This window comes from Coenobita brevimanus, chromosome 27 (assembly GCF_032717465.1).
Source record: "Coenobita brevimanus isolate Jiangsu-jjx chromosome 27, ASM3271746v2, whole genome shotgun sequence".
In the NCBI taxonomy this organism is placed as follows: domain Eukaryota; kingdom Metazoa; phylum Arthropoda; class Malacostraca; order Decapoda; family Coenobitidae; genus Coenobita; species Coenobita brevimanus.
Window position 1 is genome coordinate 22,819,457 of NC_136980.1, and position 14,314 is coordinate 22,833,770.

Sequence of the window (14,314 nt, forward strand, 5' to 3'; positions counted from 1 at the left end):
AATTCTCCTTGCTCCTTCTGGCACCTTGCCAAAAATCTAACAACTTTACCTCATGATTCTTCCCTTCTCTTTTCCACTCTGATGGCTCTGTAGCTATTTCTTCTACTGATAAAGCAGATCCCTTTGCTCAGACTTTCTCCTCCAGTTCCACCTTAGATGATTTCAGTGCTGTTCCTCCATCACTTTCCCCCTCTGACTTCCTCATGGCTGACATTAAAATTTCTTCAGCTGATATATTTTCTGCCATCACTGGCCTAATACTAACAAGGTATATGGGCCTGCTGGAGTCCCTCCTGTTGTCTTCAAGAACTGTGCTTCTGTGCTTTCACCCTGCCTAGGTAAACTCTTTCGTCTCTGTCTTTCAACTTGTACCTTTCCTTCTTGCTGGAAGTTTGCTCTCATTCAACCAGTCCCAAAGATGGGTGACCATTTCCAACCTCTAACTATCGTCCAATTGCTTTATTATCCTGTGTCTCAAAAGTTTTCGAGTCCATTCTTAACAGAAATATTTTAAAGCATCTTTCCTATCACAATCTTCCTTGTGATCGTCAGTATGGGTTCCGTCAGGGACGCTCCACTGGCGATCTTCTCATCTTACGTTTCAGACTCCTGGTCATCCTCCTTTCGGGACTTTGGCGAAAGCTTTTCCATTGCACATGACATCTCAAAGGCTTTCGATCGAGTCTGTTATAAATCTTTAATTTCCAAACTACCCTCTTACGGTTTCTATCTTCTATCTGTGCCTTCATCTATAGCTTCCTTTCTGGTCGTTCTATAGCTGCTGTTGTAGACGGCCATCATTCTTCTCCTAGATCTATCAACAGTGGTGTTCCTCAGGGCTCTGTCCTATCACCAACTCTCTTCCTTTTATTGATCAATGACCTTCTAAGCTGTACATCTAACCCTATCCACTTGTACGCTGATGATTCCACCCTTCACCTTTCCATTCAGTTCCAGCAGTGTCCATCTCAGCAGTTACTTCAACAAACAAGGGATGAGGATATGGCACACCTAATGTCTGACTTGGCCTGTATCTCCTACCGGGGTAAAAATAATCTTATTTTCATAATGCATCAAAGACTCGGTTTTTACACCTATCAACTTGACACAATCTTCCACAGAAGTACCCGCTAATGTTTAATAATATCCAGCTCAATCCTGCATCATCCTTGAACATACTTGGAGCTTCATTCACTCTGGACTTCTATCTATATACCTAGGCTGCTTCCCCCAAGGAAAGGGAGGTAGCCGAGACAGGACGACACACTCCCCATTTACACATCCATTCAAACACATTCATTCGCGTCTTAGCCCCAAAGGGGAGAACGGACAGATCCTCACCACACCACACTGCACAAGGGTCAACTGCGCAATGCAATCAGTGACATCCGCTGCAGGGCCCGACAGCAGAGCTGGTTTACCCTTGCCACATCATAACAGACTCATCCCCTTACCCGCACCTGACCTGAAATAGCTGATCAGACCAAATGCGGGAGAATATCCCCTCAGGGCTGCATCATCACTTATTCATTCACAATTTCTCTCCATTTATTTCTGTCACGCACAGCCACTCTTCCTCGCTCAACAGACATCCCTCTCTCATCCAGCACTCTCTTCACACTGTCCATCCATCGTATTCGTAGTCTTCCTCTCAGCCTTACACCTCTCACATCAGATCTAGTTATCTTTTTCACCAATCGTTCATTATCCATTCTCTCCATATGCCCAGACCATCGCAACACCCTCTGCTCAACTCTACCAGCCATCTCCCGAACAACTCCAGTTCTCCTTCGCACTTCATCATTCCGCACTCGATCCATACACGTCACTCCACACATACTCCTCAGACACCTCATCTCCATTACATTCAAACATTTCCTCTCTGCTACACCCATATTCCATGTTTCAGCCCCATATAATGCAGTCGGTACCACAACACCCTCATACAGCCTTCTCTTTACATCCATTCTAAGCGAACGACATCTAAACACTTTTTTCATTCCTCCCAGCACCTTTCCTACTTCATTTATTCTAAACTTCACTTCTGCATCTATTCTTCCATCCACAACAACATGTGACCCTAGATATTTAAAACACTCTACCTCCTCAAGCAACTCGCCATTCAAAACTATATTCATCCCCCTACCATCTACCAACCTCGTACACTTCATCACTTTACTCTTATTCTCATTTACTTTCAATTTCCTCCTTTCACACAGCCTTCCAAACTCCTCTACCAACTGTCTCAATCTCTCCTTTGAATCAGCCACCAGTGCAGTGTCATTTGCAAACAGCAGCTGCTTCAGATTCCACTGTCCACCATCAACATTCACCAGACTCAGACCTCCACCTAAAACTCTTGCATTCACCTCCCTTACAAAACCATCCATGTAAATATTAAACAACCAAGGCGACATCACACATCCCTGTTGCAGCCCCACTCTCACAGGAAACCAATCACTCACAGCATTTCCCACTCTTACACACGCTCTACTATTTACATAAAAACTTTTCACCCCTTTTAGTAACCTACCATCAAGTCCATACAATCTTAAAACAGTCCACAAAGCCTCCCTATCAATTCTATCATACGCTTTCTCTAAATCCATAAATGCCCAAAACACATCCTTCCCTTTCGCTATATATTTTTCACACACTTGTCTCACCACAAACACCTGATCCACGCATCCCCTCCCTCTCCTAAACCCACACTGCTCATCACCAATCACTCCCTCTGTACCCTCTCTAACTCTCATAATTAACACTCTACCATACACCTTACGTACAACACTCAACAGACTTATACCCCTAAAGCTAGTACATTCATACTTATCACCCTTGCCTTTATACAACGGGACCACACAAGCACTTGCCCAGTCAACTGGCACCATACCTTTCACAAAGCACACATTCAATAATCTTACTAACCAGTCAACAATAGTCACTCCACCGCCCTTCAGGCACTCCACAGCACACCCATCCCAACACATTTATTCCTTGCACCCTTCCATCCGCCACAATCTCAGCCACCCTTTCCTCCTCTACATTTAACAATCATTCAAAATACTCTGCCCATCTCTTCCTTACTGCATCCATCTCAATTAACATCCTTCCATCCTCTGCTTTTACTCGTTCTTCCTTCCCAGACTCTCCCTTTCGCACCCTTTTCACCTCCTTCCAAAACATTTTCTTATTCTGTTGATAATTCTCTGTCAGCCGCCTACCCCACCTTTCGTCTGCTGCCACTTTAGCATCACGCACAGCCCTTCTCGCCCTATTCCTCTTTTCCTTATACCTCTCATATGACATCTCATCCTTCCTCTGCAGCCACACTTCATATGCACGTCTCTTCTCAGCCACAGCCATACTTACTTCCTCTCACCACCATTCACTTCCCCTTCTTACACCACCACCCACACGTCTCACACCACACACCTCTTCTGCATGCCCCACCACAGCACTCTTAAATAACTGCCATTCCTCCTCCACACTGCCATTTTCCCGATCTTTCACTGCGTTCCACTCATCTTTCAATTTCTCCTGATACTCTATCTTTTTCTCTCTTTTATCCAACTCACTCACTTTCAAAACCTCCCTGCCACACCTAACCCTCCTAACTCTCACCTATCTCTTACCTACTCTTAACTTTCCCTCCACCAGGTAGTGGTCAGACATACCTCCACCCTCCCCTCTCAGAACTCTCACATCCAACAATATTCCTATTACATTCCTAGACACAACCACATAGTCCATCAAAGCTCTATCAATAACCCTTCCACCCTCCTGTCTCACCCATGTATACTTACAAATATCTTTCTTCTCAAACAGCGTATTTCCAATCACCATCTCTCGCTCAACACACATCGCTATCATTCGCTCCCCATTTTCATTATTTCCAGGCACACCATGCATACCAACTACGCCTTCAACTGCTACATTTCCCACTCTTGCATTCAGATCTCCCATCATTACCACATTCACATTCGCTCCAAAACTCTGCAGACACTCATCAACATCATTCCAGAAAGACTCTCTCTCTTCTTGATCCCTTTCACTGCCAGGCCCATATGCACTCACAAACACCCGCAACTCACGTTCAAATTTCGCTTTCACCCACGTCAGTCTCGATGACACCTCCTTCCATTCAATCACACACTGCTGTACTTCCGGACTCACTAACAAGGCCACACCTTCTCTTGCTCTTCCTCTATCAACACCTGACAATCTTCCATTCACACTTCCAAACATAGACTCACCCTTCCCTTTCATCTTCGTTTCACTCAAAGCTAACACATCCAACTTTCTTCTCACAAACATTCTCCCAATCTCCTGCCTTTTAGCCTCAATCGTACTACATCCACGCAGATTCATAGACCCAATCTTCAGGGTACGGGGATAACTCCATCCCCCATTCCTTTCTCTGGCCTGTCTCTTTTTAGGACCTAAAAAACAGAGGAGGGGGTCCCTAGTCCCCTCACCCCACCCCTTTTAGTCGCCTTTTACGACACGCAGGGAATACGGTGGCAGTATTCTTCCTAACACAACCTGGCCGCAGAGTAGTAGTACCACCCCATAGTGCGGCCAGATTGTGTCCCCCCAAGAGATTAGGTGTGCTAAGCTGACTCCATACTTTCTTTATCCCGGTACAGTTGTTGACTTTAAACACAGGTTTTATTCACCCCTGTGTAGAGAACAACTCTCATGTGTGGGAAGGCTCCCCACATACAGTACAGCTCTTCTCAATAGGGTGAAGTCAAAGGCTTTTCGTCTGATGAACTCTCCTCCTTTATTGGTTCCCTTCAACCTCTGTCTCATCACTGCACTGTTGCATCTTTATCTGTTTTCTATCGTTACTTCAATGATCATTGCTTCTCTGAACTGTCTGCTTGCATCCCTCCACCTCTACGATTGGTGTGTAGCACCCGTCTAGCCACAAACTCTCATCCTTTTACTGTCCAACTCTCTAATGCAAGAGTTAACAGTTACTCCCAGTTCTTCATTTATGCAACAGTTCATTTCTGGAACTGTCTCCCTCTGTTCATATTTCCTACTTCCTATGATCTCCAGCTTTCATACGCAGTGTGTCCAGGCTTGTCGAAATGAACGGACTTCGAATTTGGCTCTCTTTTGTATTTTGTTTTTTCTTGGAAGGAACGGTTTGTGGGCTCCTGGCCTTTAGTTCCTTCTTTCTTGCATTCAAAAAAAAAATTGCGTGGTAACCATATAACGAAATGGACGCGTGGTGGTCTAGTAAGTTAAGGCTCACCAGTACGATAGTGCTCATAAGGATTACCATCTGATTGGTGGTAGGGGTTCACTGCTTACTTTATGGCCCAAAGAGACCAGTGATGCTGGCCACCCTTGCCTTACATGATGAGAGAGAACACTCTACAGCCGAACCCCTATGATCCCTGTGAAACAGAGAAGGATTGGATGCTAAATATATATTCTATAAGATCATGGCATTAGAGATTTTTACACCGTCACGAGTGATTGTTCAGCAGATGCAATGCTTTTCGTGACACGTGTGTATTTGTGGGTGTGCATCTGTCTCTGCGTTTGTCTGTGTAAAGAAATTACAGTAACAAGGATTAGATTTAATTTTAAACATCTCTTTGGAAGGGCCGATGATGAATCAGGTGGTTGACCAATTCCTTTAGACCAAAGTGTCAACGGTCAAGGACACATGACAAGGCTAACCTCAATAGATTTTGTTTTATTTAGAACAGACTTGGTGGAAGGGTTGAGAGTAAGGCAAGGATGGAAGGATTAGTTTTTAGAATAATCATTCAAAGCTCAAATTCACTGAGGACTGTCATGGTTCTGCCCTTGTGTATCTGTGTGAGGAAAAAAAAAATCTTTTGATTTAGGCCTTGCTTGGAGGAATGAATGAGCATCAGCCAATAGGTTGATCCATTTTTTTTAAATAACAATAGAACGAAGATAATTATTCTCATTGTAAGACCTACTTAAGATGTTCTTGCCTAAGTTACATCAAACTTTCAACAAGGGTTCAGAGAAGGCAAGGATGAAAGAACTGGATTTTGAGAACACTCAGCCAAATGCAAAGACCACAAAGACCAATTGTCAAGGTCAGATCGCAAGGTCAACATAAACGGATTTAATCTGATTTAGATCAGATTTGGTGGAAGAGATGAATGCAAGCCAAGGACAAAAGTGTTCAGTTCTAAGAACATTCAGTCAACAGTTAAGACCAGAGGGCAAGGTCAAATGTTCCACCCAGTGACTCAAACAGTTCAGATTACAGTTTTGACCAAAGTTAGTGGAAAAATTGATGGGTAAACCATGGATGAAGGAGAAAAATGTAAAAAGTCTTTGTCACAGAAAAGAACAACTGAAACAATTTCGATTCAATTTGGACCAAAGATAGTGAAAGGGCAAAGTCAGGCAATAATGAAGAAATTCGACTTTAAGATCAATAAGTCAAGAGTTTACGTCACTGGACCAAATCAAATATGTCTTTCTGAGACAATTCGTAAGGTGCCGGTGTTACACTCTCTAAGTGCTCATTCTTATTAACCCTCTGACCACTGAATATAGAAGGTCATCCCATGTGATTGTTAATCTACCCCCTGGCCACAGTGTCTTCAGTAAGTCAGGAGTAAGCCTTACCAGGACACAGACCTTGCTACTTTACCCCTAACTCCATTTTGCTTTTATTAAACAAAATCTCATAACATAATCTTCATCGGGAGTACTTAGTGCATAAGATTTCATCTTTTGTTGTTTTTGTTGTTGCTGCTTAACCCCAGTCTGCCTGGCCAAGTAGCCTCGTCATCCACAGGTAGGCAACTGCCCCTTTGGGTTCGTCACACAGATTCCCTACCCCGTTGATGCTGTGTCTGCATCTTAGTGTGGTATGTGATGTTCGATGTTCCATTACTTGTGTTATATTGTGTGGGTCCATTCTAGAAGCAGGGCATGTGTAGTCATTATTTCCACCCACCCTGAAACGAAGCTGGTAATTGAAGAGGATTAGGTTATGTTCTAATCTAACTCTAACTAGTTGCACTCGACTAGATCTAATTTAGGATACCTCAGATTTTGATGAATTCTGAGAGAAGGGGCTTGTAACACATGTTCTTACTGAGGTGTTGTATCGTCCTGCGCAGGAATTAATTATGTAGCTGTCTTCATTGCTCATGTTGTAATGTATGAAGGTGGGATGTTCTTCAAGAGGGTCTGGTAATGTCTGTGCATGACTGTTTTATATGCCTGCCTGTGTTGTGTGGCCTTGTTATATAATGACATGGGTACTGTGTGTTACGGTAGGCTGCTGCATAGAACTGTGTGTATCTCATATCAAAATATTTTCTAACATGAAGAACTTTAGTTTCAGGGTAAGTATGCCGTGGGAGTGGTTTTAATGCAGCCAGCAATGATGCATGGGACGTTGTTCTGTATTATCTGCAAGGTGCTGTAGTGGGTGTTAAATAGGATGGGAGTCCATGCCGGGGAGGCATGGGACATCAGTGATCAAATAAACAGATTGTAGAGCAGAAATAAATGAGATGTCATACTGATTGAAAGAAATGTAAAAACCTATAGCAGTACTATCTATCTATCTATATACCTAGGCTCTTCCTCCAAGGAAAGGGAGGTAGCCGAGACAGAATGACACACTCCCAATTTACTCATCCACCCAAACACATTCATTCACATCTTAGCCCCAGAGGGGAAAGGACAGATTCTCACTGCACCACACCACGCAAAGGTCAACTGTGCAGTGCAATCAGTGACATCCGCCGCAGGGCCCATCAACAGAGCTGGTTTACCCCAGCCACATCATAAAAGACCCATCCCCTTACCTGCACCTGACCTGATCAGCTGATCAGACAAAATGCGGGAGAATATCCCCTCAGGGCTACGTCATCATTTATTCATTCACAATTTCTCTCTATTCATTTCTATCGCTCACAGCCACTCTTCCATGCTCAACAGACATCCTTCTCGCATCCAAGGCTCTCTTCACACTGTCTATCCATCCTATTCGTGGTCTTCCTCTCAGCCTTACACCTCTCACATCAGATCTAAAGTCCTTCCAAAATATCCAGATCGTTTGGCTGTCGTTCCTCACAGGAGTTCCCCTTCGCGCGACGCTGCTAAATCTGTACCAAAACACACCTCTCTGTCTCATTTCAGCTATTTACTACTTCTAAATGAAATTTATTTACAGTAAATATATATATATATATATATATATATATATATATATATATATATATATATATATATATATATAATTCTCTGATACAGCTATATAGTGTAAGAAAATGCCTATTGTTTTTAATAATTACAATGGCTTTTTATAAATACCTCAACACTTGGCAACGTTGCTTTCCAATGTTGTCACACTTGTAGATGAGTCAGTGAGGGTAGGTCAGGTGTCAATCCGCAGGTCACTTCCACTCTGACTGCCATCAAAGATGCAAGCTCCTACCCCTACTATTCGCCCTCGTCTGCTCCACAGTCAAGAAAAAGAACTTATTTACAGCGTAAATAAGTGTTCTTTAGAAGAGGAGGCAAACAGAGGACATATAATTGATCCCTCAAAAACTGGAAAGTATCACATAAATAAGAAAAACTTAATGTTAAGAGAGAGACAAAGACAGACAGACAGACAAAGTCAGGAGGCTTTACTTCAAATTCAAATAATTCATAAAACGTTTAGACGTTTTTTAGAAATAAATCTCCATAAAATGTTGATTTTATATGCAGACAGGCAGACAGACAGACAGACAGACAGAGACAGACAGACAGACAGAGACAGAGACAGAGAGAGTGAGCTGGGAGTGAGGGTTAACCCTTGTCTCTAATCCAATAATTGGCTCCGTAGAAACTGTGGCAACGTCGCACATAGGGGAACTCCCGTGAGGGACAACGCCTAAACGATCTGGATATCTTGGAAGGACTATAGTTATCTTTTTCACCAATCGCTCATTATCTATTCTCTCCATATGCCCAAACCATCACAACACCCTCTGCTCAACTCGATCACCTATCTGCTGAACAACTCCAGTTCTACTTCGCACTTCATCATTTCTCACTCAATCCATATGCATCACTCTACACATACTCCTCAGACACCTCCATTACATTCAAACTTTTTCTCTCTGCTACACCCATATTCCATGTTTTAGCCCCATATAATGCAGTCAGTACCACAACACCCTCATACAGCCTTCTCTTTACATCCATTCTAAGCGAATGACATCTAAACACTTTTTTTCATTCCTCCCAGCACCTTTCCTACTTTATTCATTCTAAACTTCTGCATCTATTCTTCCATCCACAGCAACTTGTGACCCTAAATACTTAACCCGCGCCGTCCCGGCGACGTGAATTAACGTCTGCACATGATGTGCACTCATGTCTCGGCGACATGAATTAACACGGCAACATTGCAAGGTCCCCAATTTGCACAATTTTCAATTTTCGCGAGTGATTTCGCGAGTGATTTTTGGCATGAATACACGGGACACCTTCCTCTATTCCTCTACATGATGCCAAGCAGGGACAATGCCTTACATCGCATAACCTCCCCCCCCCCTGCACGCCATTGTCTCTGCAATTCACCTGTTACCAGTGACCTGGCCAATAAAGACATTCAGGGCCAGAGTGATTCCCCAATCGATGACAATGTGGAGGACAAAGTTTACATAGTATTAGAGGAAGAAGCAGTCAGAAATGATGATCAGGTAATGTGGGGAAAAAAATGTCATGAATGGTGATGAGTTAGTGAGTGAAACAATGCTTATAATGCCTATATTACTGTTTGAAAACCAATATACTCTTGTACTACATATAAATTCGTACCAAGTAAATAAATAAATAATGTTTATGAGTGGATAAAATAGTTACCCTCCCATAGAACTCGTTTTCTTTGGTGCCAGCCTGTTAGAAAACCCAGTCAGGTAAGGAAGTACTCGTACCTAAATCGAGTATTTTCAACTTCAGGTGAGCGATTTCTCTATGAATTTTCGATGTTTCTCACCAAAAGCGGATGTTTGAGCCAAAAAAAAAAAAGGTCCCAAAATGTCGGGACAGGGACGTACCACTGCCAAGAAAACGTCGGGATGGGGCGGGTTAAAACACTGTAATTCCTCAAGCAACTCACCATTCAAAGCTATATTCAACCTCCTACCATCCACCAACCTTGTACATTTTATCACTTCACTCTTATTCTCATTTACTTTCACTTTCCTCCTTTCACACACCCTTCCAAACTCCTCTACCAAATGTCTCAATCTCTCCTCTGAATCAGCCACCAGTGCAGTATCATCTGCAAACAGCAGCTGCTTCAGATTCCAGTCTCTACCATCAACATTCACCAGACTCAGACCTCTACCTAACAGTCTTGCATTCACCTCCCTTACAACATCATCCATATAGAAATTAAACAACCAAGGTGACATCACACATTTCTGCTGCAGCCCCACTCTCACGGGACACCAATCACTCACAATATTTCCCACTCTTACACACACTTTACTATTTACATAAAAACTTTTCACTCCTTTTAGTAACCTACCATCGAGTCCATACAGTCATAAAACAGTCCACAAAGCCTCTCTATCAATTCTATCATACGCTTTCTCTAAATCCATGAACGCCCAAAACACGTCCTTACCTAAATACTTTTCACACACCTATCTCACACTAAACACCTGATCCACGCATCCCTTCCCTCTCCTAAAGCCACACTGCTTATCACCAGTCACTCCCTCTGTACCCTGTCTGACTCTCTTAATTAATACTCTACGATTCACCTTACCTACAACACTCAACAGACTTATACCCCTAAAGTTAGTACATTCACACTTATCACCCTTACCTTTATGCAACGGGACCACAGAAGCACTTGCCTAGTCAGCTGGTACCATTCCCTGCACAAAGCATACATTCAGCAATCTTACTAACCAGTCATCAAGTCACTCCACAACCTTTCAGACATTCCACAGCACACCCACCCATACCTGTAGCTTTCCCTGGTTTCATCTCCTTTACTGCTTGCTGCACTTACTCCTTCGTGATCAAAGAATCATTCAACTCTCCCAATACATTTATCCCTTGCACCCTTACGTCTGCCACAATCTCAGCCTCCCTTTCCTCCTCTACATTTAAATCTCTTTCAAAATACTCTGCCCATCTCTTCCTTTCTGCATCCATCTCAGTTAACATGCTTCCATCCTCTGCTTTTACTCGCTATTCCTTCCCAGACTCTTCCTTTTGCACCCTTTTCACCTCCATCCAAAACATTTTTCTTATTCTGTTGAAAATTCTCAGTCAACCACCTACAACACCTCTCATCTGCTGCCACATTAGCATCACGCACAGCCCTTCTCACCCTATTCCTGTTTTCCTTATACCTCTCATATGAAACTTCATCCTTCCTCAGCAGCCACACTTCATATGCATGTCTCTTCTCAGCCACAGCCATACTTACTTCCTTGCACCACCATTCACTTCCTTTTTTTACACTACCACCCAGTCGTTTCACACCACACACCTCTTCCGCATGCCCCACCAGAGCACGCTTAACCCGCCCCATCCCGTCGATGTATGGGTACGTTGCAACATTTTGCATTTGCCAGTCCCAGCGACGTACTGGTACATCGTGCAATTGCAGGGTCCCTAATTTGCACAATTTTCAATTTTCGCACGTGATTTTTAGTACGTATACACGGGACACCTTCCTCTATTCCTCTACAAGATGCCAAGCAGGGACAATGCCTTACACCGCATAACCTCCCCCCTCCCCCCCTCATGCCATTGTCTCGGCAATTCACCTGTTACCAGTGACCTGGCCAGTAAATACATTCAGGGCCAGAGTGATTCCCCAATCGATGACAATGTGGAGGACAAAGCTTACATAGCATTAGAAGAAGAGACAGTCAGAAATAATGATCAGGTAATGTGGCAAAAGAAGGTCAGGTATGGTGATTAGTTAGTGAGTGGAACAATGCTTATAATGCCTATATTACTGTTTGAAAACCAATATACTCTCATACTACATATAAATTCGTACCAAGTAAATAAATAAATACCGTTTATGAGTTGTGTGAAATAGTTACCCTCCCATAGAACTCGTTTTCTTCGATGCCAGCCTGTTAGAAAACCCAGTCAGGTAAGGAGGTACTCATACCTAGATCGAGTATTTTAAACCTCAGGTGAGCGATTTCTCTATGAATTTTCGATGTTTCTCACCCAAAGCAGAGGTTTTAGCCAAAAAAAATTTTTTCGAAAATACCTCGGGATTGGGGGATGTCGGAGGTGCGGAAAACCTCGGGACGTGACGGGTTAAACAACTGCCATTCCTCCTCCACACTGCCATTTTCCTGATCTTTCACTGCATTCCACTCATCTTTCAGTTTCTCCTGATACTCTATCATTTTCTCTCTTTTATCCATCTCACTCACTTTCAAAACCTCCCTGCCACACCTAACTCTCCTAGCTCTCACCCATCTCTTACCTACTCTTAACTTTCCCTCCACCAGGTAGTGGTCAGACATAACTCCAACCTCTCCTCTCAGAACTCTCACATCCAACAGTCTTCCTATTACAATCCTGGACAGAACCACATAGTCCATCAATGCTCTATCAACAACCCTTCTACCCTCCTGTCTCACCCATGTATACTTATATCTTCCTTCTCAAACAAGGTATTTCCAATCATCATCTCTCGTTCAATGCTCATCCCTATCATTCGTTCCCCATTTTCATTTCTTCCAGGCACACCATGCATATCAACTACACCTTCAACTGCTACATTTCCCACTCTAGCATTCAGATCTCCCATCATTACCACATTCACATTCGCTCCAAAACTCTCCAAACACTCATCAACATCATTCCAGAAGGACTCCCTCCCTTCTTCATCCCTTTCACTACCAGGCCCATGCACTCACAAATACCCACAACTCACGTTCAAATTTTGCATTCACCCATATCAGTCTGGATGACTCCTTCCATTCAATCACACAATTGACATTCAGTTACACAGTTGACATAGTTCTTCTTATAGTAGTAGTTTCTTGTTTATAGATACTGTCTTTTTGACAATGTTATCACTGCTTTTTTCAATATAAAACGCAAAAGGTTTGCAGAGGAATTATGGGTCATGTACAGGAAACACTTGTTGGCTTGCTCATAACTGACTTGGTGCCATCAGGCTCCTTTACCTTGGAAAGAAAAAAAAAGTACTGTACCACATTTTGTTTACATTAAAGATTACAGTAAATCTAGTGATGTTGTTGAATTCAAGTGAATTCTCTACACGGACTTCCTGCCTTTAATAATCTGATTCAGCATTCATTAAAAATGTATAAGAACATGAACATTTGCATAAGAATTTCTAAGTCATTTGGCTTTATTTGCCTTATATCAGTTAGTTTTGGTTAGATAAAATATTTGAATGTGCATTTCAGTTCTCCAACTATTTTTGTACCCATTTGAATAACGTGAAATTATTTAGTCAATGTAATAGCAGAGCTATGGAGAAAAGAATCTGTACATATCTCACGGTGAAGCCTTGGGCTAAAATGACACCTCTTCCTGCCAACCACTCTTCCCCCTGGTGTCAGACATCTACACCCGGCTAATTAAGTATTATCACCCCATAAATCAAGCCAATAGTCATCCCACGACATCGCCCTACCAACCAACTCATTGGCTCCACTAACCTTCAGGGCGGCCAAGTCTACCTAATGGTGTGAGCCGCTTCCAGCGCTCTAGCCTCTCCTCACTTGCGCCTGCTGCCATTGGTGTGTCAATCGTTCCAGGTAGCACACAGTTTACACGTATGGCTTTGCTGAAATGGTAAGGAGTATCCATAATTTGCACTTCAATATGGATGAATTATATATATAAATATATATATATATATATATATATATATATGATCATCAGCCGTTTGAGTGTCCAATATATATATATATATATATATATATATATATATATATATATATATATATATATATATATATATATATATATATATGAGGAAATAATTATAAGCATTAAAGCAAATACTGAACGTGGAAGCTATGATCAATCCATTGTCTGGTTTAGTTACCTCGCCAATTCTGCAGCACACGTCTTAGTGAGTGAAATAACTCCTCCTTTGCTGGCACAATAACCACTCTTCTCGGAATTGCCAGTTTTCCCCGTAATACTTGCAATATTCACTATTGCACCCTTGGAGTCTTTCTCTTTTTCCAGCAGTGATCTTGTGAATGCCTGGGTTACCAAGAAAATTCCCTGTGGAGTTGAAAGTGATAAATATATTAGATTC

The 14,314-nt window shown here is 42.5% G+C and overlaps 1 protein-coding gene across 1 annotated transcript in view; it reads right to left on the reverse strand.

The window, feature by feature from the left end:
* Nucleotides 1-14,314, reverse strand: part of LOC145394500 ((3R)-3-hydroxyacyl-CoA dehydrogenase-like) — a 95,670-nt gene that overhangs the window by 27,525 nt on the left and 53,831 nt on the right. Inside the window, exons 4-5 of the mRNA XM_080268347.1 lie at nucleotides 14,096-14,280; nucleotides 13,704-13,831 (exon numbers count right to left, since the gene is read on the reverse strand). Coding sequence (XP_080124473.1) covers nucleotides 13,704-13,831; nucleotides 14,096-14,280 — 313 coding nt within the window. The remainder of the gene's footprint in view (nucleotides 1-13,703; nucleotides 13,832-14,095; nucleotides 14,281-14,314) is intronic.